The sequence below is a fragment of the Strix aluco genome, chromosome 11 (assembly GCF_031877795.1).
Source record: "Strix aluco isolate bStrAlu1 chromosome 11, bStrAlu1.hap1, whole genome shotgun sequence".
Classification (NCBI taxonomy): domain Eukaryota; kingdom Metazoa; phylum Chordata; class Aves; order Strigiformes; family Strigidae; genus Strix; species Strix aluco.
The window spans coordinates 9,605,652-9,631,208 of NC_133941.1; the positions used below are offsets into that span (position 1 = coordinate 9,605,652).

General features: G+C 38.3%; 1 protein-coding gene across 1 annotated transcript in view; it reads right to left on the reverse strand.

Moving 5' to 3' along the window:
• SHQ1 (SHQ1, H/ACA ribonucleoprotein assembly factor) overlaps nt 1–24,886 on the reverse strand; it is a 53,356-nt gene extending 28,470 nt beyond the window's left edge. The window contains exons 1-10 of the mRNA XM_074836245.1: nt 24,844–24,886; nt 22,390–22,572; nt 21,314–21,378; nt 20,301–20,423; nt 19,353–19,504; nt 17,742–17,854; nt 15,685–15,812; nt 5,101–5,255; nt 3,240–3,293; nt 517–640 (exon numbers count right to left, since the gene is read on the reverse strand). Coding sequence (XP_074692346.1) covers nt 517–640; nt 3,240–3,293; nt 5,101–5,255; nt 15,685–15,812; nt 17,742–17,854; nt 19,353–19,504; nt 20,301–20,423; nt 21,314–21,378; nt 22,390–22,532 — 1,057 coding nt within the window. The 5' untranslated portion in view covers nt 22,533–22,572; nt 24,844–24,886. The remainder of the gene's footprint in view (nt 1–516; nt 641–3,239; nt 3,294–5,100; nt 5,256–15,684; nt 15,813–17,741; nt 17,855–19,352; nt 19,505–20,300; nt 20,424–21,313; nt 21,379–22,389; nt 22,573–24,843) is intronic.
• Between the last annotated feature and the right edge of the window lie 671 nt (nt 24,887–25,557).

Below are 25,557 nucleotides of genomic sequence, written 5' to 3' on the forward strand. Positions count from 1 at the left end.
GACTTTAGAATAGGGTCTAAAAAAATTATAGCATCTAACCTACCATAACAAAAGCTTCATTAAAATGTTTTTTTTCCAATAGAAAAATCTCTTTACAGACAAATACAGTATAGAGCAAAATACTTTAAAGACCTTTACCCTAAAGCTTTACAAATCACGGTTGGACTATCCTGATTTATCAAGATACAAGATCTGATCAAAAATGAGACATTCATAACACTTCTTATGTGTAGATTTTCTGGTATGAATAATACAGCTGAATTTATACCACAACTGCATGTATTATCTGCTGGCTAATGAAAGAGTTGCTACAGGAGCTTCTTCCTGATACAGACACTGAGTTTGTTCTCTTCTCTCCTCAGCTCCATTTCCACAAAACCACAAGATGTCCAGAAATGTCGGTATCTATCAAGTTGGGATGAAATCAGCCAAAGGATTCAAAAGTTGTTAAAAAAAAACCAGACATACAAACAATGTGGCTATACAGGCATCACTGCCAACCCCTGAAAAACTTACCGAGTTGCAGTATCATGACTGTATCACTGCAGGCACGTGTCACTAATCCAAAATGTCTGTGTAGGGGATAGCATAGCACTCTTCTTCCAAAAGATACCAGGACGTCATGAATGCTAGTGAAACTCTGTGTGTATCAGTGAAAAATCCAAATTAGTCCGTGTGCTTTTCGATACAAAGAATTAATTTTTTGTTTGTCTTTAAGGAAAAAAGTTATAGCAGAACAGAAAAAAAGCACATTTTTATATATAATGCATCTAAAAATCTGTATTTTAATAGATATGGAAATCAACATGTTAAACAGAAACAAGACACTACACATTTAGTTTGCATGGCAGGATTACAGAAGTCCTATAAGTTTTAGCGGGTTTGAATTAAAAAAAAGAATGTAGAGAACATTAGAATAAAACATCTAACTCAAGACTTTGCCATCCTTTAGATTAAAGCAATAAATTACATCTGTCCCACATTATTATATATATTAAGGGGAAGCTATAAAAAGCCTTTTAAGAATAAAGAAAAATTAAAACCACATGATATTAACAAAATACATGTGTACATGTAAGATCTTTAAAAATGATACATGACTCTGCCTTTCATGAAAATTACAGATATTCAAGACAGGAACAAATATAACTGCCTAGGGAAAGCACTTCATTGTCCTCCTTTACGAGTGAGGAAGACCTCTAATTTACTCAGGCCAGAGGCATTAATGAGTTATTAAAGACTTTCTTGAGAGAGTGATTTCCTTTCCAACTTTCACTTTTCAAGACAAAATATTCCATTTATGAATTCAAATAAAAATACCTATTTCATCTTGAACTCTCAATTTATTAAAATTAATAAAAATGCTTTGCTGACAGCCAGCACTTTTTTTTGCATTATATGACTACCTCAACCCATTTTTCATTTTAATGGATTGCTGGTAAGCATTTAAATCATTTATGTTTTGTTATTTAATATTTAGAGTCTAAGGTGTGTACATGTCATGCACAGCAAAATGGCAGTCAGTTCAAACAAACCATAGCTGAGGCAATTTTGTTTACAGATTGATGAAAACACCCGCCTCTACATGGTTTGTATAACAGATATAGTTATTAACAGCTTGGTGCCAGGAGACTGAATTTTCTGGGTGTGAAATATACTGTTGGCACAGGCTGCGCCAAGAACTGCTATATTATAGGATAAGCACATGCAAAAAACCTCCTTCACTATGTTAGGACGTAACTTGAATTTTTTTCAGATCCAAGGCAATCATTGCATTTTAACTGCACTCCTTTGTGACTTGCTACTGCAGATTATTCAACTGGAAACAAATTAAAACTAACACATCTAGAAAACCAGTTGTCGTAGAGCAAGTTATTACTGAACATAACATTCTCCACTACTCGAAACATTTGAAGGACTGAACCCAAAAATGCTGTCAAATTTCATTTTTGATCCTGCTAACTTGAGACTTGGCTCAGTAATTTCAGGAATGAGGATGGGACAGTCCTTTCTAGCTTGCTGCCATCATAAGAAATAATGGATTACAGGCCAGGTTAAGTCCCTTCCACTTTGAGCTCTGTAACAACTTAATTGCACAGGCCTGGGTGCTTTCAGTTAACAATCTGAAAGTGCAAAGAATAGAATTCAGTTTGTCTCCTCTAGTCTAAGATGGTTTCAAAGGGCTAGCAGCAACTAAACAAATATGGATGTGGCAATAACCCTAAAAAGAAGGGGCAGGTAAAGCAACATGCATCCACTAACAAACTCTACAAGAAACCTGACACAGAAGTTTTCAGCACGTGTCTGAAAGATCACACAACCACTAAAGCCTTAATGAGTCAACAGTTCTACAATTACAGAACTGAGATAATTTTGCTACAAGAATATGGAATTCAGCTTCTCCATGATAGGTGAGAAAAAAAAAAACAAAACACCTTTTGATTGAGTTCTAAGAGTTTTTCCTATCATTGGGTTTGCATTTACTTCTGGACTTCCCAGTTCTACTCTCCAACGTACTCTGAAGCCACACAGTACAATTGAGGACAAGCCAGAAACCACCTGATTCGCAGCGAAGAAAAAGAGCAAGCTAGAAGTGCAGAATGATGAACTGGAAGGCTGAAGAAAGGCTCAGAAGTCAAAACCCCCAGAAGTGAACAATAAGCTGCTTTATTAAGGCCTGACACCTTCAAAAGTTATTAAAACATGTATCTGAGGTAGGACTTAAAGGACACAAGAACACTAAGAAATTACATTCCCTGCTTTTTATGCCCTTTATGGCCTTTCTATGTTAACATGCTTTAGCCAATTAAATGGGAAGGTATCTATGATTTCTGATCAAGAAGCTGGAAGGCTGCATTTTCTTGCCCTAAGCATGGAGTTGCACACACATATCATGGACATATCTGAGGAATAATTACGGTTACTTCCTAAATAAAAGGTCAGAACTTGTGAATCAAGCCCAGGAGCTAGGGACAGTGTGTAGATGAGCAGCTCTTTCGTAATGCCTATCCTCAGCTTTTCCAGAACGGGCCAGAAGGCGGCCCAGCACCCAGACAGATGAGAGGTATTACTCCAGCCTCTAGCTGGGAGCTCAATTTCCTGTAGCAGTTATCAAAAAGAGGACATACACTCAATTCATCTTCAATGCTGAAAGAGTGAGATTTCCACAAAAGCAACACACAAAACCAAAACCAAATTATACAGCAAACACATAATGCAAAACTCAAGTTTTAACTTACCTCCAACCAGCACAATGTTGCACTCAGTTTCCTGACATTCCAAGATGATTCAACCTGATTTTAAGAGGAGACCGTAAAACAAGTATTATCTAATTCAATATTCAAGACTGCTGGCAAACTATTTAAGACAACATTCTGGCAGCAATTTAAGAACCTTTGTGAATACGAAGCAGTAATTATATTATGTGCATTGAAATGGCCACAGGACAGCATTAAAAATTATATTGCAACGCAGATATTAAATAACTGAATTGGTTTCCGTATTGGGAATATCCAGCCCATGCACAAAGCCCTTAAAATACAACAGCAATCATAGAAAAATAGTATTTAGTGGAATTCTGTCCCTTTTAACAAAGCAACAGAAACTTGAATCAAAACTCAAGCTAAAATGCTTTGTGTTGTAAAAACAGCTCAAGACTTATAGCTTTCAGGGAGGGTCCTAAAGCCAGCAGTACATGCAAAATGTCGTTATTCTTAAAATGTGACAGATTCATACATTTGTGTGGTAGTGTGGTCTAGTGGGATGATTAGGGCAAAAAGCCAGGAAGCCTTGATCTATAATCCTGGCTCTAGTAAAGATTTGTGTGGCCTGAATGTCTTGGTTTTCCTATTAAAAAGGTAAAAAAAAGGAAAAAAAAAAAAAATCACAGTGTGTTTCCACATATACCATACGGTTATTGCAAAGATCAATAAAGAATTGTACGATTGTGTTCCTCACATATTTGCAATTTTGTGGAACACTAACACACAATACAACCATTCTAGATGATTCTGTTGAATAAGCAGGACTGGACATTTCCATCTGCCATTCTAAAATCCATGCCCCACAATTCAGTCTGATTAGGATAGAATGGTTTTGAATATATTTTGATTAAAAGCATTGAGAAAACATCTCACTGCTTAACACCAGCAGAGGAGATGCTAGACACAAAGTTGTATCTGGGAAGCAAGTCCATTTGAAAAAGGCAAGCTATCCACAGAACAGCATGGAATCCATTCTAAACTTCTGCTATTTTCTTAACTCTTTATATCCTGTAAAAAGGCTAGGATACAGAACACAAAAGAAAGCTGGCTGCTGCTTATGTAAGAGATGGGCAAACACCAGAATCCTGAAAATAGAAACATTCCTTCCTACTTTCCTCCAGTGTTTGAATACTAGAAAAAGAAAATTCTGCATTAGGACTTTTTTATTTTTTAAATGTGTGTTAATTTTAAAAATTTTGAATGCCTCACTCTTGTTTCCAAATGCCTCAGGAGACACCTTTCATACCCAGTGCGTAAGCTTTAAAAAAACAACAAAAACAAAAACAACACAAAAAACCCTACCAAAAAATCAGTTTTGTTAAAGGCATATAATGGTAGCCTGTATAAAACACTAAACACATAGTTTTTCAGTCCTACAGACTTAACGATTTCCAATGTTTTTTCAGAATCCAAATCAGTAGTGGTGTTATTACAAACATACCTATTATGGAACTGTTCAAAAAACAGAAGGAAGAACCATCAATATAAAAGAACAATTATTTTGTGAAATCTGCATTTCCATAAATCAAGACACATTACAACACAAAATAAATCAGAAACAAATAGAATTGTCTGGAGTCTCCTGCAACTCCACTTCTCTCCTACAGCTAAAATGATCCTCCAGAATAATAGAAGTATTTAGAAATCATATTATTTCCCATATGCACCCCAAGAGCACAATCTAGAAATACAAAGTCTTTCATTTTAACTTATTCAATTATGTATTTTTAATACTTGGGAGTAATTTCACTTTAAAAGGTAAGTTTCCTAAATGACAGTACAGCGTCCAGCACTAGGTTCCTAAAACATTAAATTTTTTAAAATTTTTTTAACTTACATTCTTGTCTCCTTCATTGATGCAGATTTCATAGCAATATGCAAGAAGGATATCAATTAAACCAAGATACACATGATGACGACTTTTTTTATCCAGAAGATAAGATTTATTTGTGAACTTTCTCAGCTGCTCTCTCTCTTCCTCAGAGAAGACAACTATAAAAAGTAAAAGGATAATTGATTATGAATTTAAAGCCAGCACATTCATTTTAATAGGTGGTAATACTAATTCAATAGTCTCTTTAAAAAGAAGTGTGTAACTAATCACAAGTCACTCATCACTCAAGAAAAAGCCTAAATCATTCTTACTTTCATTTTTAACTTTTATTAAACGCTGATGTATTCCTTTCAAAGTCAAGTTCCAGCCCTGCAATGTACTGCATGTACACATGGCAATTTTGAACCCCTCTGAAAGTGCCAAGGATTTCTGTGGATACCTGGGTACCTTACACAAATGCACAATGAGGATCTGAGTAAATTGAAGTTTCTTAAGTCCACATTGTATGGGATAAAAATAACAAAACCAAATATATTTTCTTATTGTAGAAAAGGGTAAGAACTAAAGAAATAGGGAAGGGAAAAAAAGGAAAGGCACAATTCCATATTTCCAAGCCTCATCAATTTCAATTCATGAGCTAGGCATGTAAGCTAGGCCAGTGTCTGAGGAAGAGCAAAGAAAGATCAAAATCCTGTCCTCACCAATGTTGCTATGAGAGCTGTGTCTCCTTCCAAAGAGCTACAGCATCCACCATCAGTGACCACCATATTTTACTTACCTTCACTACCTCATTTAGAGAAGTATGGCTACACTAAGCGACCCAAAGAATCTTCTCACCCTGTACTTTCTCTTTGGGATGCATGAGGAAGATGACAACAACAACATAGCAGGCATGCTGTGACAATGCATCAAAGTATTCCTCTAGGAAACAGTGGTATAGACATGGATAGCTAAGATTGAATATTGAATGGTAAACCCTTCTGAAGAGTACTTAAAACACTTCAGAAAGGATGGCAGAATTGCCTTGAAATAACAGTAGAGATTAAGTAGATAACTGACTAGAAGCCATCTCTGTACAAACTCAAAGTAAATCAAGAACGCATTTAGTACACTTAAAACAGCCAGAAGCCAGAGCAAAGAGATTTTCACTCAGGCTGCGTGGAGCGCAGGCACTCCATGTCAACAGGCTCTGATTTACTGAATAGGATAGATGTAGTGAGCACATTTTGGTCACAACACAGAAGAAAGTTACAGGCACAAGGTGACTTGACAGGAGAAAAACGTGTTACTAGCTTGACAGCTGATGCTTTGTTGTATTTGAGGAAGTCCCGCTCCGTGACTTGTTCAAGCACCAGTAACACTGGAACCAGCCTGAGTTTCAACCACCACTCATTGAAGGAGATTTCGCCAAGAACAGGAACAAGCCTCATGCAGCACTCGTTACACTTTCAAAATAAACCCTGAGTGCCAGGGGGAGACACACAATGTACCCCTTAACTCACTGAATTTTAATTATTTATTGGGGGGGGACGACACACAGCAAAACCAAAACCTTACAATTAATATTGAAATCTCTCTTCAATTATTCTTTTACTACCCCTTTTTTGAGTCACTACGTTCTGGCATACTTAGCTGAGGGCAGACAAAAGCTGTAGGCAAGATGTACAAACTTAAATATGTAAAAAATTAACGGTTAACACACTAAGATGAGGCTGTGATACTGGCTAAGCATTACTATGTTCAACACCCTTGATAAAGCACCCGAAGAGTCCTTGCTAGCCAGGGAGGCAGCTGGGAAGGGTCAGCCTTTGTGGCTCCCTGAGACAGATCCCTCAACACTGCTGAGCCATCAGCTTTCCATCAGCTTCATCAGCACTAACAACTTAACCTGATAACCCAACAATTCCTGCCCCAACTTGATTCCTTGTTTTTCCAGTTTAGGATTTTGTATCTTCCATGTTGGTACTTACCTGTGGAATCCTTGAGCTACGATTCTGGCTCAACAATCCTATCTGCAATTTTTCTGTTCTTATTTTTCTGCAGACTTTCTCACAGCTCTTTCTCAGCAGTGTGAGCTAAGGTCACCCAGCTGGGCATAACCCATAATCCAGAGCCCTGGACCCTTGGGGGACAGGCAGCTAAATCCCCAGGGGGGGGTTTAGGGGTGGATGTTACAGCACGGGTTACAGAAAGAAAAGGTTACAACTCCTAGTAAACCAAGTTTCTTTTTACACCCCTTGCCCATTTCTCTGTCATAAGGATAATGATTGCAAGTGTGCTTATAGGTGTTTCTCCTCAAACATTGCTCAGCATCATTTTACACAATCCACATTCTCAGGGATACAATCTGCCTATAAGGCATGTGGTCTTCTTTATCCCAGGAGCTTTCTACGAGCTTTCTAATTTTACAACATGTTTTGAAACAAATGTTCCTGACGCCAAAGGCACGTACATATGCACACACCTCATCTCAAGACATAAAATTACAAATTAGGAAAAACATTTTTGAATGTTTCTTCTTTACGAACTTTGTAAATGTTTCTATCAGCTTCATAACCATGAAATACTTGATTTAAATTCCTACGGAAACTTCTTAATGAGATAAACATTTCTCTGGAGTCAAGCCAGTCTCCATTTATTTACAAGCTCCCACAAAAGAAATTCCAGCTTTTATATCATCTTGAGAAAGCCAATCTCTTCCACTTGCTATGATCTAGTACAAAGTGACAATTTAGCAACACTATGGCAGTTCTAACTCTGTTTTTTTGTTAATGCAATGCAGTTCAGTATTACCCCTTAAATCACAAATATAGATGATATATCTGTAGTCTATCAGCAAATTTCTTTATAAGTTCTGAAATCGCATTGATTCTTCAGTGAGTCACCTCTATCATTCATATCAAGATTATCCATAAAAGCGTATGTGCAATGTTGTAGCACATTTGAAAAAAATTAGTTTCTGAAAAACGTAACATAAAACCACTCTGTAAGTTGCTACAGTAGGATGGGTTTAATGAACTCTCACAACAGGGTGTTTACAGTTAGAAGAAGGTCTGATTGGAAAGAGAAAAGGCATTTCCACTTCCAGCTAGCTTTCACTAGAAAACCCTCTCCTGGACTACAATGCAATTGATTATCAAATCATATGCAAGTGGTGCTTTCACCCTGAAGAGAAGCACAAAAGGGGAGAAGTGAAATTGAAGCTAAAGATGAAAAAGAAATTCTGAAAAATAAACATCCAGAAGTTTGTTAGCAAAGACTACTAGAGCAGATCAGATTCATAAAGCTTAAAATCACTTCTGATGACTACAGTAATAAAGACATTTGTTACAAAGAAGCTAAATAATTCCTTCAAAGCGCACGAGAAGCTATCACAGACAGAATAACTGTTAAACAGTTATGCCGGCACTCTCGTATTTCTAGGCCCACCTCAATGTGCTGGCTACAGTTAGCAGCCAAGATGCACACATGTCAGGAATGCAACTGTTCTCCTTCAGAAACTCATTATATTCAGTACTGGATCCACTCTTCTTAATCAGCGACTACAACCTGAAGTTTGTTTTTGTCTCATAGTTGATAAAAAGTAACCTCTCTTATCATGAGAGATAAGAAACAGTCCAACGCTCAGAGCAAAAAAATTGACTTTCTAAAGTTTTACTAACAAGCATTTGATAGATTCCCTAAAATCCACATTCTAGAAGACTATGTACATGCGAACCATACTTTCCATCCAAGTAGAAAGCAAAGAAACTCCTAGTGAAGTTCATAAAACATGAGATAAAGTTTTCTTCCTCTAAAACGTGAACTCTCTGAAGCATCATAACATATACAACTGGACCATAAACACAGAAATTGCAAGTCTACTAGACAACAGCAATGACAACATAGACTAGACAGTTCCCAAAGGTAAATGTTACAAGATGTTCATTAACTCACTGCAAAGTGCCAGGTGTTCTAAATAAAATTTCTCTCTCTGGAGAAAATACTTCAATTTTACAAATAAATATCTATCCATTCCTTAAAGGTTTTGGATAATAAATTATCCAGGTCTGAAACTCATTATGAACACATCAAAACCACCACCTACTTTGTTTTCCCAATTCAAAAATACAAGTACATAGTACAAGACTAACAGAACAAGTAAAATTGTAATTACATTTTCTGCTATATTAAGCCTGCACACATTTGTACACTTGCATTACTAATGTTTTATCTAACAATATCTGTACAACAATTAATCTAATGCAAAGCAGCATCTGCTGCTATTTATCAAGTACTAAATTTACAAGTTTTCCTTAAGTTTGATTTTAAAATGTGTTGCACATTTGTCAGTGCCAAAATCATGCTTCTTCTAGCCACAGCATAACCAGGTGTTAATATATGCATGTCTAAAGGAATCAGACAAATTAATCTCACATACAAAGTTACTGTTAGATGATACTACAGAGATTACCCATACTTTTTAATCATCTACTTATTTTAAGCCAGCCATTCCTCATGTTAAAATAAACATATTTCAAATTGCCCTTCAGTATCCAACTGTCAGTGAGGTACAGTTTAATCTCTACAGGGGAGGATGAGGTCTGACAGCTAGAGGGTGTTTTGTTACGGTTTTACTGATATTTTACGCCACCAATCACATCACTTAAATCAAGCCTGTGTAAGATCTATATCTCAAGACTACTATGATACAGTTCTAAATGTGTTAGGGGTACTTAGATGAAATGTGCTATCTAGACAGATAGCTGACTCAGTAGTCAGACTCAGAAAATTACAGAAGAGTATAGGTCAGAAGGACCTCTAACAATCAGCTGGTCTAGCCTTCCGGTGAAAGCCGAGCCTTGGCTTATGGTCTTGTCAAGCCAAGTCTTCAATTCCACAGCTATCTCAAAGGAAAATAACAGCAGAACTGATCCCACCCCCTCCCCTTTTTCTTTTTAATGTTAACTAAAATATTATGCTACAATATTAAGGTTTTTAAACGTGTACTTCTATCCCTGTACGTAAAGGAATCAGCAACACCAGATAAAGGAGGAGATTAGTCAGCAGAAAGCAGATTAGTCAGGAATTAAGTTAGCTACTGATTTTAATCAGTGGCAAACAAGTCTCTCCTTTTCAAGCTCTTCCTAAGACATTAAAAGAGGAACGGCAGCACTACTCTGACTAGAAAGACACCCAAAGGCTTTGCTGAGGATCAGCATCTCCCCCAGTGCTGGATACTGTCTTAAAAATACTTGATAATAATACTGTAAACTTAAACAAGTAACTGAACTAATGAAGCTGATTTTCTATTGATTTGTCTGTTGTGTTGCTATCTGATAAGGTATGAAAGGTTACTGAAACTTTCCACAGTGCTGACATGCTGATAACATCTCTTTCCTGTATGGACTCTGTAACATCTAAAAAGATGCACTGAAGATTCAGTAAAAGCACTCTTTCCCTTGTACACAGGGCCATTTTTGCAGAACTTGTAGGAAGTGGCCATCTCTGAGACCCCTAATGCTCTGTCGAGGAGACTGTGATCAGACGAGCTTCAGTTCTTCAGGAAGTAAACTAAAAATCCTAAAGCTGTCTTCCTCTGCACACATATATTCACTCTAAACTATGATCAGTCAAGTCTGGTTTGTTCATCCCTCCCGTTTCTTTACAATTCCTCCAGAATTTTAGCTCCTTCACAAATACCTCTTCTTCCATATCAAGCTTTCACCCTTCTCTAATTCTCAAATCAACACTTACAGCACATTTCCTCCATGTTGGTTCTGACCTTCTTCCTCCAAGCATTCTCCATAAAGTCACTGGACTTGGGACGGTCTTTTCTGGATCTTGCGATTTCTTTTATACTAATTTTGGTCATTATTCTTTAACAAATCTGCAGTTCCTATAAACCATATCAAAACCATGCATCATTCTTTCTTTCATGTCCTACTGTTCTTGCCTTTTAAAATCTGAGATACTTTACAATAGCGACCTATCGTTTATATATTAAGAATTTTGCATGAATAAACAGTAATCTTTCCTCACGTGAAAAATACCTGCTCTGCAGCAGAACAGTGCTAGGAAGGTACACATGCTGCAAAGGCCCAGGAGACTCAGTAAAACAAGTAGACAGAACAATTGCAGAAATGTGATAAATCTACACTTATGAATCTACCAGTAATGGTATATATTTGAGCAGAGCCCTACTGAAAGGTGGATCTTTAAGAAGAAATTGCTTCTTATTCTATAAAGAGATCAGAAAGAGAGAATGGTCACTGGTAAGCATGATAGGTTACTGTAAACGAAATAAATTATCCCTGGAACATATAAATATTGTATTAAATACGTATGTCAGCCTGAGCCTTTGAAGATTATTGTGTTGGCTAAAAAGGAGTTTTTACAGTTGTGCAATTTAAAGTAGGATAAAAATGAGCTTTTAACTAAGTTGAATATGACTGTTACAAAATACAAAACCTTTCAGCTGGAATCTGTAGAAGCAAGACTCTAATGTAAACTTCAGCAGCAGCAGAAAGCAAGCTTTCCACGAGTTTTATTCCCTCATGGGAAGGGCTGTGTAATTAGTTAGGCTTTATGGAGTATTACTTGACTTGCATTAGACATTGTAAGCGTGAACAAAATCTGGGCCTTTCAGCTTTAGAAGATGTCCACTCCAAAAAATGGCATTTTGCTACAAACATGATGGTGAAACCTGCACTCTAGTATTTCTTCTGGTTCCTCGGCCATACATCTTAGCTGCCTGGTGGCTAACAAGCCTAAGGAGAATATAAACAAAAAAACCCCACAAAGATCAAAAAGAAACAACACACAGTAAAATGTAAAAAAGGACAAAAGAAAGAAGAGACATTTAGGACAATAAAGGACGAAATTAAAAAAACACAAAATACACATACCATGCACGCAAGCTGGAGAAAAAGCAAAAAGGTCAAATAAAAATAGATTCAAGGTAAGGACAGAGGAGAGCTGAAGACTGTAAATGCTAATGCGAAGAGCTGATCCAAAAAGAAAAAAATCTGGTAATGAGACATTAAAAAACCTGATGATGTAAAAACAAAAGAGAATAACCAGGGATGAAAGTAAGAGCAGTAATCAACCAAGCAAAATCTTCAGTTAATTGTAATGCTATAAAAAAAAAAAGGCAGCAACCTGTATTTCTAATTACTCCTTATAGCCAAAGACATTATAAAGACAAAAGTAATCAAGTTTTTGGTTCCAAGAAACCAATGAAGATAAAAACCAAAAGGACATCAATATAAATCAGCAAAAAGAAGAAACAAAAAAATAATTCTCTTCATTCAGTGTTTCTGAATAAGAAAATATACTTTCAAAGAACCTGCTAATTTTTATGTCACTTTCCCAAACTAAACTCACTATTCCACGTAGTAACTTGCAGAGCCAGTTCCCAGTGACATTCCTGATTCCACAGACACTGTATAGGTGGGAACTGTCCTAATGGCAGCAGTGTCAGAGCACCAAATACATGGACTCTAAAGGTAGCAGGTGTCAAATTCTATTGTGGTAGCCTGTACTGTAATCTACCATCAGTTCTAACATGACCATTCCTACTTTCTTGTCTTACCAAATCATCATTTACCGTCAATAAACAACCCTCTAAAAAGATACGCCATTTCACATTTGAGGGTAGCGGACTTCCCCAGTAGGAGATGCTGCACATCTGTGATTTCTATCACATCTCTCAGCTTCCATGTTCTTGTGTAACAGCTTTGGACAGCACATGTTTAATCAAGAACACAACCTTCGCTTCCACGGGACAGACAAATATTTCTGCAAGCTGGCCATGGCAGTACACCCTATCATGAGCTGCACATGTTTTAAACATCCCGATATTTGAAGTCTCTTTACGAGCTGTATGCTTCAAAGTCCTCATCAGGGAAGATAACGGAAATTACCTTATTTTAGATGCTTTCCTTAACAAAAGACATGAATTCGGAACTCAGGAAGAGTAAGAAATCAGGGTACTCCCTTTTATGCCTCTTTTCCATAAGCAATAAAAAGCAACTGTATAAAGGTTTCCATCCCTCCTCCTTTACGCCCTTAAACAGGTTTATCTGATTTTTATAATAAAGAAGACTTGACCTCACACCTCCCTGCAGAGGGATACAGGCATACAGAGGCTCAAGGAATCTCCACACATCTCTTCATTAAATACCTTGAAACACACTGCAAAACATAACGTTTGGGCCCCTAGAGCTTCTGCGCTCGAGTACCCTTTGGCTTTTTACAGCTAAGCACTAGTGTTCAAAGGCTTCTTACTACAAGCGCACTGAAACCAATGACAGCCTCCTTATCCTTCTAGCTGTACAGCACAGCCTGGCTTAGTGCAGTCAGACTTTTCCCCAGTTCTATTGGAAATGAAACACAATTTCTCAAGCAGTAAAGAAGGTCCTTCACTTAGCACAGTCCTTGTTTTGTTTATGTGCCTTTTCTCAGTCACTTCCACTTACTAAGCACGCATACTGGAATGCATATGAATGCAGATACGCAGGCAGATCGCATTCAGCTTGTAAGAATTCCCGAACCTGTAACTCAGATTAGCCAGACCATCCCTTTGATTTGGATAAAGCATAAAAGCAATATAAAACTACAGCAAACGCATCCTATTGATGATCAGATTCCAGGTCCAACAGCTTGGACCCATCTCCTGCCCTTTTATATTTCCATTCATAAGAGACCTTCGAGTGGAACCTGCACTCCCTCTCATGGTGGTTTCTTTCACCACAACTCACGCAGGTTTAGAAACCTCCAATGGTTTCAGATCCTCCTTCCAGTCACTTGCCACCCCCAGCCACTGTTGCCATATAAACAGCAGTAACAATGTTATCAACACCGAGGTCTTCCTAAGGGAAAGGCCAGGTTGTTGTCATTAACATAACCAAAACACCAGATAGCCTCTTATGTTACTTACATTTCCTCAAGATCCACAAAACTACATGAGCCTCTTCACTCAGCCATACAAAGGTCAGACTAAATTTTTCTGATCATCCTTATTAACTATATACCTGGTATAACATGGTCTAGAGAAAAGATGATGCTTTACCTAGTCCCATTTTCTGCGTAACTTTCGTTAGCAGGCTTGCCAGCCTTTTGAGTAGTTTCTCTGTTGTTGTTGCCCCTAAAACCCAGCAACATACATATGTGTTTTTGTTCAGAATCTCAATTTGGAGTAGAAACATTCTTTATCAATAAAATCATCCAGCAGCTCTTCATTTTCATTATATTCCTTAACACAGGCAAACATTAGCAGTGTTTCATTTACTAAGGAGTGAATGGATAAAAACAAACAAAAGAACCCTTCATTATTCTGTTTCCAAGGCTCTTGTACCTTTGTCCAATGCTTTTTAAATCAAACACTTATGATGGATATAATTAACAATTTCTGGTTTCAGAGGCTGAAAAGAGACCAGTAATGAAGATCAGATTACATTCACAGTAAAATACACAACATTTACCCAAATTCCATTGTTCTTCTGTTCAAAATGTGAAAGTGCAGGTATTATAAGTGCACTAATATTTGTTAAGATCCTCTGGTGAAGGGATTATCATTATCTACTTCAGTAATATCGGATTTTCATACTACATAGGAAATGAACAAAGGACAATAAAAGAATATGCATAATAGTAACTTGTAATGCTCTCTGCAATCACTGTGTACAGAAAGGTAATCTCAATTATGTGTTAACGGTTCTGTTACAAGGTCATCTATTAAACCTGAAACCATCTCTTCTAGTTTCTAAAAGGACACAAAGATTTTCCTCTGAAAAAAGTCTCCAAGACCCAAAAAATAACAGTAGAGTAATAAATGCCACAAACTTCTGTGGTACCATGTAAATAAAATAAAACATCCTCCAGAAGACATGCTCAACAAATAGAGATAAGGGCTGATCTGATATTAGTAGAATCTTCCACAGCTGATTCTTAGAAAACTTCCTGAGAAGAGTCTGCACCATATTTGGAAGTGGGCACAAAAAAGTTTTGACTATTTTTTCCACTGAAAATATAACTAGGGAAGGGAGAACAGTTTCTCAAAAAAAATAAAAAAAGGGATGAGCACCAGCAACAAAGGACCCATTTTCTAGCTATTACAATCACTACACAAAGACAGGTTTGATTTGATTTCAGATGCCATGACTTACTGACACTAGCAGCTCCTTTGAAATCTTAAAGATTACAGCATACCCTTAAAATGGAACTTTCTCTTCATTGATACCTGAAATTCTAGAATGGCCTTTATGAACAGTTAACTCCAAAATCTGTTATGTGAAAATTTGTTAGCACTACACTACATAACTAACGGATAAATGCTTAAGATGAAACAACCACTTTATAATATACAGTCAGCTGCTCCACACACAACTGTCTCAGATTTCAGTATATAACTGTCCCTCAGGGAAAAAAGTTTTTTCTTTGAGGACAGGACAAGCAACAGAATACTCCTCTATGAAGAACGGTTAAGACTGAAAATTGCAGTGTAAAACCGTATTTCTTCCTTTAAGAACAATAACCTAGAATATAACATGGCATCACAGCAATTAGCATTCAAGCAACAAGGTGTGTGTATATATATGTTCTCACCAAATGTATGAGTGTCACGTTCCTGATGACTTTCTCCCTGCAAGGCTGACATTTTTCTATGAGCGTCAACCCACCACGGTTTGTACTTTAAGACATGCTGAATAGCTTCATCTTCAAAAAAATCAGCTCTAAGAAAAAGAATAAAGTCATATGTTATTTACTTCAGTTTACAGTGTACGTGTGTATATTTTAATGCATACATAGAATACACCTGACTTGGCTCCAGGCTATTTTCCATATGTTAGAAATATGTTCTTTGACTTAAAACCAGAAGATAATAATTATTAAAAGAATAAACAATATTCTCTTATCTTACAGTACCCCTTCCTTACTTCCTCCACCTTTCCTGAGCCCCCTAGAAGCTGAGGAAATTGATGAGGTCACAGCATGACATGAAGGTGAACAAACCCGACTTGTTCTGGATGAATCTGAAGGAAAACAGGCCAAAGAGAAGACTTCTCAGAGAACGTCACTGGCAGCAAACCTGATTTTACTGGGAAGTTCTCTCACTTTAAAACTGCATATACTTCGGAGAGGAAGGGTACGCAGCTGAAGGGCAAAGATAAAGTAGGGATAGGGACTGACTTTTAGGTAAACAAAGGCATGCTGTAGCAAGGTAGAAAAAGAAGAGTTATACATGAATTCTGGAAGAGAGATTACCTCCATCTCAGTACAAAGCCACTGTGGTAAAAATCTCAATACAGTAACTGTGGGAGTATTTATACTAAAGGATTCAAGTTCTAAGCTTCCTCTTAACATTTTAGCTTTTTCTTCAAGCCAAACGATAGTATAAATACTGAGAACTGAAAAAAAAAGCGAGAAATTTCTTAATACCTTCTTAATCACCAGTTCACTGAACACAGAATTTAATTTGTTTTACTCTCACACCAACAGATTTTTTGATGCCTTCCTTCAGTGTCTTTATAAAACAACTTAAAGATATGACCCAGTGTACATTTTCCTCAAAGGCAACAGAACACTTCTGTTTGACACCATTTCTCACAGAGCTGTCCATCAGGGTACACAGGAAATCAGTTTTTGTTGAAGGAAGGTATCATCTGTTCTGAAGCATCCAAAACACAGCCATTAAGTCAGGCTAGAACACAGGGTCTAATTTGCATCACACTGTAAGTTAGCAACTAATTCAGTTCCAGTGAAATGTGCTTCCAAGTGATGTTTTGAGAAAGCTCTTCTAATTTTTATGTGCTACAGAACGACATGCAGCTGCCTCTGAAACACCTGACCATGGAAAAATTCCAAGTTTGTAAAAATACCTTCTGAAGCAACTCAAAATGGGTTAAGCCTACCTCTACCCAACAGAGCACACCACAGGTACTAGTTCTCCCTACTGGGGACTACACTCTTGTCCCACCAAATCAAGCTTGCAGGAATCACCATATTAATAGATCTCATGGCTTCAATTTGGTTTACTTCTCTGGAAGTTTCTGAACCTAATCTGACCTGAAATACTCTGAACTTGAAAGGCACGAAAAACCATTTCAACCTTCATTTCATGGGATGAAGCACAAAGAAACACTAAGTCTTGGTTTGGAACTTTTCCTCATTCTGCTGTAAAAAGGTTTCATGTGAAGAAGGCAAAAACTAAAGTGGCCTAGACAAAATCTTCGTAACTTCAAAACTGAGATGTACTTCCTCATGGACCAGGATGGTTCAGCAATCCTTGTTTCACAAGGGGAAAACAAAGTTCTGACATCTACAGCCCAAAATGAAGGCAGGGATTGGCTACTCAGCTGCTGAAGAGGTAAACTATGAAACAAGGTTCTGTAACAGTTCACAGCAGCCCCTGCTTGAATACAGACTTTAGCAGTAATTAAACAGCAGAGTAACCCCAAAACAGATAAGCAAAGTCTTGTGTCAGTGTCATGCTTAAGAACACCCTCTAAGGCCAGCTGTGATGAGACAAAGAAACAGACAAATAAAAAGTAAAGCTATTATTTCCAAAAGTGACCTCAAAACCAATCATTCATGAAAAGAAAAGTGAATATATTTCAACTGAGGTACTTCTACTTGACCAGGTGAAGTAAATCAATATTTACAGGTAATGATCAGGATCAAACTTGGCAGTCTCAGCTGCCAGGCGTTTCCTCCTACGTTCATCTGCAGGAGTTTGGTCTGGATCTTTAATGTCAATAACATCACTGAGCTCATCCTGCAAATGGAACAAAAATTAGATGACAAAGCCACGGGTATGATATGCAAGACTTATTTAGGAAGAGTTTAGGAAGGATGCTTATCAGCATTACACTGAAATCCCTAGTTACTCTTCAACCTCCCTTTCAAATCTTCCAAATTCAGGCTCCATTGTGCAAACAAAACATCAAAATCCGAAGGAAATTCAATTATTTGAAGCTCCTTAGAATTCATGATACTGTGAAGTCTATTCAGGCCATTTCATCATAGGGCAGGCACGTTATTTTGCATTATGATAAAATTTGCAACGTTTAACAAAAGCACACAACCACAACAAAGGCAAGATAAAAACCATAGATACTGTTCTTGTGACTTTTGAGATTATTCTCACACTCTGAAGTGGACATACGTTAATTAATGGACAATTGCAGTGCCATTTTAAGCATCAAGCAGTGGTAATGCTGATGGAAAATATACTTCTTCACAAATTTCATGGCAATAAAACAGTGTATATATCCTGACATAATGTAAATAATTTCTCCGTAAATAGCAATCCTTCTGCTCCAAACCCTGAAAATACTACAGTTCATGGGATAATGAATTACAGAGTTACATAATTAAGTTGCTCTAAACAGCTACAACTTAAATTGCTTATAGTAAGAACACTACAAAAAATTAAGTTATCTACTATTTTAATAAAAGCTCTGTACACTGTGAATATTATTAGTTGTAGATTAGCTTCAATTTATTACTGAATTTAAGAAACTGCTGAACACACAACAGCACAGTAACACATTTCAAAAGTTATTGTCTTGTGAGAAAATCAAGTCTAAAATAAAAAGTACAAAGATAAAATTACCATGAATTTCACAATGAAAAAAATATTAATACAACAGCCATAACGGGACCTATAGATTAGTGAACTTTATTTTGTAGGGGGATTTTTATTATTGAAACTTATTTATTATTATTATTAAAATTACTTATTAAAATTCATGGCATCTGAAAGATACTGTATATCAATGTTAAGTATGCTCGAAGTCAGAATAGAAGACAATACCAAATATAAAGCGAAAGTGTCAACAGCAAACTGTTAACAGCCCATAGACTGCAGATTGCCAGAACTATTCACCTGGCAGGTGGCCTGCTTGATACAGGCCTTTTACCCCACACCTCCACAGGCCACCTGAACCGTGCTGATGACAGCAGCCTACCTCCAGAGGCCATTTTTACCAAGGACCCTATTCAGCCCTTTCCTTTTAACACTGAAATTATTACAGAAACAGATTAGCCTGTGAACTCTGCTACACAATTTACTCAGTCTCAACCACTCCCTACTTCTGCAGGAAGAAGGATCTGTCTGTACTACATGCAAAAGCAGAATGCTCTAAGTCACAGAACGGGATAATGGAGAACAGGCACCTAATGAGCTCCTCCTGACTATGGAATGAGCCAGGAAGCCTACTCAACAAGTTACCCAGAACTTTTATGATAGGAAGAGATAAAAATGCACCTACCTGCAGCCGCTGGAACACCCCTGACCGCAAATTCCCAAATCCATAATGGTGCTGTAGTGGTAGAGTGTTTTCTGCACTTTCTTGGTAAGGGGTCTGCTCTATTTCCCAGTCAAATTCTTCTTCCTCCTCCTCAGACAACTCAGCAGAGGCAGCTGTATACATTGCATTTTCAGAGAAAGAAAATTATTACATAGAAAATATAAATAATTTAATAGAAAGGCAAACACTGATAACACAATAAGCCTTTCTCATTTCACTGCATCTTTTAAGAAATCTTATACAACACTGGGTCATACAGCCAAATGCTTACATCAGTAATCTACGGGTCCTGCTTCAAATTCTCCAACTTTCAAAAATGAAGACAAGGAACACTAAAGTTTTTAAGTATACTCCCCTCAAGGGCTGAAATAATTGTTCCACTGATTTTAACAAGATCAGAATTTGATGCTAAGAGAACCCTGACAGGAGCAAAATGATGGTATCAATAATTTAAGATAAGTATTAAAAAATTAAACACAGATAGTCAAACATTCTTGTCTGTTAAATACTGATGTTAAGCAAGTCATCCACTAGAAGCTGCGGTTTTAATTAGCTTCTTCCATTTCAGCCAGCAGTCCAGTTGTGCCAGCTTCTTGAAAGCAAGAGACTCCAATGTGTGTGTTATACAGCCACTAGAGGGGTACAAAGACCTACAGAGGATTAGCACATGTTAAGCACATTTTGGAAAAATGTAAACATAACTAAGCCTATAAAGATGACACGTATATCACCTTCAACACATTTATTTCTATACTTTTCCATCCTTTCAGATTCATTCACACCCTTCTTATACCTTGGACTAGACAATAATAGAAATACGTGTTTTTCTACATATATTACTACGTATATCTATAACTGTTTCATTATGTACATTTATCACTAGTATAAACAAGATTTTTTTTGTCATACCGATCTCTTCTACTAAAGGTTTTGCTGATCTTGATTTCTTTGGTGCTAAAAGAGATGTCAGCATGTCCAGTCCCTCAAAATATTGGCCAGGAACCTCCTTAGGTAACCGAATTGTAAAAGTTCCTTAAAGAAAAGTCAGAATATAGTTATTGCATTAAAATATCCAAGACAAACAAAAATGTGCATTTTCCCTCTAATGAAAAAGGCTCACAGAAACTGGGACACATGCAGGTAGCATTTTATTATACATCAATCTCTGTGTATGCTTTTAACTTGACTTCACAAGTTCCACAAAAATCAAATATTTTCATGTCAAAGCATGAAAAGAGTATTAAATCAGTTGTAGTCTCTTGACTCACATTGTATAAACACAAAACAACAGAATAGAAGCTTTATTTTATTTTTAATCCTTCCACCACTCAAGCCATCAACAGAAGACCATAGGAAACTACATTCAACACTGATTATTGTCTTAAGTCAAGCACGTAATAAAGGCTTTGCAAGCAGCAAATTATAGGCTTTCATGTTGTTTGTTTTAAATGAATACAATAATTCTAGAAGATACATATTTTATTCCAGAAATACCTTCCACCTTAAGGTGTGGAAAAAGTCTAATGTCTTCTTCTGTCAAGATGTAGCCAAGAGACTGCCTCAGGATGATCTCATTTCTACTCAGCACTACCTGACTTCTTTGCAGATTTATTAGATTTACTAATGATCTTGGTACGGTAACATGTCTAGCCCCTACAGGGCTTGAAGAGGACTTGTACATAATTTTTTCATTGTTAGGACAGTTCTGAACACATCCTTTGTGCTTAAGGATGGCCTAAGTACACACAATACATCCTGAGAAGGATTTTTTTTTTATGCCACCTAACACAGGAGAAACTTTACATTTATTTACACTATCATATACATCACTAAAGTTCTACACAATTCCAGCGCAAAGTATAAACTGTTAGAGAGTTAGTAGCATTTTTAATGACACATATACTAATAACATTAACTAATACCTTTGTCTGTATTATAAGATGCTTTTTCTCTGCCATCTTCTACAATTCTTCCAGGAAGTGTCAATCTGCGGTCAAAAAATGAGATGCCTCATTGAATGCCTGACTAATTCTGCAATTTAACATTACCTATAAAAATGTAAGGCACATTCCAAAAGCAGCACAAAGGACTGAACTACATGACTGCTTTTGATAGTAATGGAAGTCATGTAGTTAAATCCCCATGTACTTCAGAATCTTTTTCCCTAACTATTGGCACAAGACATCAGCATCTGAGATAGAGACTTTGTGACTCCTGGTTTCCCAGCTTCGATGAGGTCACAGCCACCACAGAGATGACGCCCTTGGCACTATGTACAACACTTCGAAGATTCTGCAATTAAAAAAAATCTAAGCTAACCCACAGTGACAGGATATGAGAACTCATCCAGAGTTCTTGAATTACTTATTCTGAATAACTAAGTCACTGCGTTCTACCAGCCCACTGAAATCCCTTGTGGTCACTAATGTATATAGGAGAAGCATGTCCAAGAATATGGGAAACAGAAAATAAGAAAGGTTACTAGCTCGTCAGCTGTTACATGCCAGATGTTCTCCTAACACTTTCATACTGAGATTGCCTCTTGTTCCTTTTCCATAGTGCAGTGGGGAACTTGCTACCTAGAGAAAAGACACAGCCTGGAACCTCACTTCCTACTGTCACCACTCACATGCCCGTTCTCCCCTCATATTATTACAAGCGCATCAAAATCCACTCTTCACCACATACACTGTATCTGGTTCTCAGCAGGGAACAACCTACATACATCCCGAGAATTGTCGTGCCATCTTACAATTAAAAATCTATTGCAAAGTAAATTTAGAAAACTATTTAAACTCCCTGTAACGTGGTTTAATGCCTAGAAACAAAGAGGCCAGATCTATAAAAACAATTCTTTGCACAAAATGGGCTGTCTGCAGTTGACAGTGTAAAAGCTGCAGATGAAGATGTTCTGAAGGGACCAAAATGAAGTTCATTCTCTACTGACTTTTACTTATTTTATGAAGTCCAATTTCTTTTAAAACCCTCCACTACTTGCCTGAGAAAGTACGGCTTAGCATAAAATTTAAAATCTTCCCCTTCAAAATACACGTCAAACTCTGAAGCTCTGGCGTAAGGTACTTTGATTATTATTGTAAGAAAATCCGGATCCTGGGTCAGTTCAAAAGCTGGAGTTAACATGATGAATCCAGCAGGAAAAGCAACCACTGGCTGTGTGGCCCTATCAAAATGGGAAAACAAGAAAAGATTATTGTAGCTTCCACTTTATTAGAGCAAATAGTGTCTCTTCAAAACTCTGTAAGAACATTTCGGAGTCTCACACAATTATCTTCCACATGCTCAAGAAAACACTCATGACAACAGCAACAAAACAAAGTATTATCAAAAATTTGAAGGTACCACCACTCTGCACTTAATGAAACAACTGAACGTAAATGAATGCAAACATCTGGAGCACAGGAAAGCATCTATTCTATTCCACATAAAAAACACACTAAATTCAGTCCTAGAACTTGGCAGCTTTTTGTAACTGTTGTTTATAATTTCACACATAGCAGATGTTAAATCTTTAGTTCATTAGTGATCTGATCATAAACTATTAGAAAATATTGAAAAACAGTAATACTTCCAAAAAATTAGAGCTGTTATTTTATAATTCATACACATAGTAGCTAGAATACAAGCAATGGATTCAGTACACCCCAAACATCATCAAAGCATACACACTGAGCATATACTGCTCTTTGCATCAAATTTAATGCATAAGCCACTGGGCTAGTACATGCACAGTAAGTCAAAGACGCTCCTTTGCAGTGGGCTCACGACACAAGAGCTGTCTGAACAGTTTAAACACAAGCAGTTGACACACTCAGGATGTCCAATCCAAACATGCTTACTGTTTTGATCAGTTTGCAGGGTTTTTACAAATCTTGAAGCATCCTAAAAACCTCACATTCTTTCTGAAGATTCAGTCAAAGAAAACATAAATACTACAGTAGTTGTAACTGAATTAAAGAACCTAGAACAGAGGGTATCTGGGATCTCCTTCACCAAGTGTTTTTAAGGACAGTTTAGATGAACATCCCTCAGAACCCTATGTATGTACATGGGCATGTGTATTTAGCAAGAGAGAAGGAATTTACATGGTACCATTCACCTGCCATACAACTTGTCTGACCCTTCAATAGCTTCTAAATGCAAGATAATTCCCCAGGTTTAATTTAGACTACAGTATTAAGGTGGGGGTGGGGGGGGTGGTTTTACAAAGATCACACACTTTTGAAAAGTAACTTTTTAAAAAAAAATTTTAAAAAATGCAAAACAGAACTATTACCTGGGAAAGAGCTACTTCTCACTGACTTTCAGTTATCTTTATTAAACATATCCCCATTCTTACAACTTGAGCAAAGATGAAGCATTAACCATTAATAGGGCTAAATTAACAGATTACCCTTTTTTTTTATATGCGTAATCTACCTCACTCGACAGGCATGGAAAAACCCTCCCATTTCACTGTGTCACTTGATTCCAGGCTTTCCAGGCTGAGAAACTGCCGTGTATTTATCGAGCTATAACTAGATAGGAAATACCTGCCTTGACGAACACCTGCAAACCAACATACATTTCTGTGGACTTTCTTCTCTATTTAAACACCACATGTTGTCTAACAGCATGGGATAAGACAAAAAACCACTAGCTCATTTAGACCCTTCAAGGATGATATGCCAGCCGGCATTTTTATTCTCCCAAATCAGAGGTTTAAACATTGAACAGCAGCCCGAAAGCCAGGCCCAGCTGTTCCCACTCCGAGCTTCTCAGCACTGCTGCACTTTTGGCATCCCTGACACAAGTTAATGACCCCAAACTAATGTGGATGCTCCTACACAAACCCACAGTATTTCACAGACCACAGCCTAGGAACTGCTGATATCCATCCCACAACATAACAGTCAATCCCCAGCAGCGCTTACCACAACCTAAAAATCAGGTATCCCAAAATAATAGAGTTTTGCAGCCTTTTCTGTAAAAAGACCGCCATGCACTAGAGAAAAATAAAAAACCAGCAAGCTGAACTAAAATGTTTCTGTTGCTGCAAAGGGCTGGCGGGAAAAGGGACAAACGCTTTGCTCTGCTTTCCCTCAGAAGCGCTACAGTAAGACGTCGTTTCCCTCCGCTGCTCGTTAAACCGAGTCAAAGGCCGATTTCCAAGCCGTTCTGCGGGGTCACACAAGGCCGCCCGCCGGCCGGAGCCCGCCCGCCGCGGGACAAGCGGAGAAGCCACTAAGCCCGCGGGGACACCTATGAGGGACGGGACGCGCCGGACTCCCACCAACTGATTCGCCCCACGGCCGAAGGCCGCGAACCGCCACCCCTCTGAAGGGAGCGAGCCCCCGGAGGAGGCAGCTGCCAGCGGGGAGAGCTCTGCTCCGCTCCCCTCAGGCCGGGCCGGGCCGGGCTCCGCCCGCCACCGCTGCCCGCCGCCGCCACTCACCGCGCTCGCGCCGCCGTCCCGCCGCCCGCCCTCACCGCGCGCGCGTGGCGCCCGGGACGGAAGTGCGCATGCGCAGGCAACGCCGGCAAGGCGGGAACCGGCTCCGCCCTCAGGGGCTGCCCCGGCCCGGCCCCGCCGCTTCCCGCCCCTCTGGCCGCTACCCGCCTTCGGAAGGGAACGAAAACGGAAGAGACGGGAGAGCGTAGTATGGGCAAACGAGCGGTGTGTGGCCCCGGGGAGGCCTTCACCACCCCTCGGGCCTGGCCTTCCCTCACGCGCCCTCAGGGTTTGGTGGTGGTCGGGGCGCCCTGGGCCCCACCGGCGAGGGGGACCCTTCCCTCAGGTTCCCCCCACGGGCCTTATTATCTAATAAAAGCGATAGGACAAGAGGTAATGGCCTCAAGTTGCGCCAGGGAAGGTTTAGATATTTATTAGGAAGCATTTCTTTACAGAACAGGTTGTTAGGCATTGGAATGGGCTGCCCAGGGTAGTGTGGAGTCCCCATCCCTGGAGGGGTTTAAGAGTCGGGTCGACATAGGCTTGAGGGATATGGTGTAGTTGGGAACTGTCAGTGTTAAGTTAATGGTTGGACTAGATGATCTTCAAGGTCTTTTCCAACCTTTGTGATTCTGTGATTCTGTGATATGGTGTGCCTGACGTCCTGGTTCAAAGGAATTCTAACAATCTCGAGATAAAAGCCGTATTTGACATCCA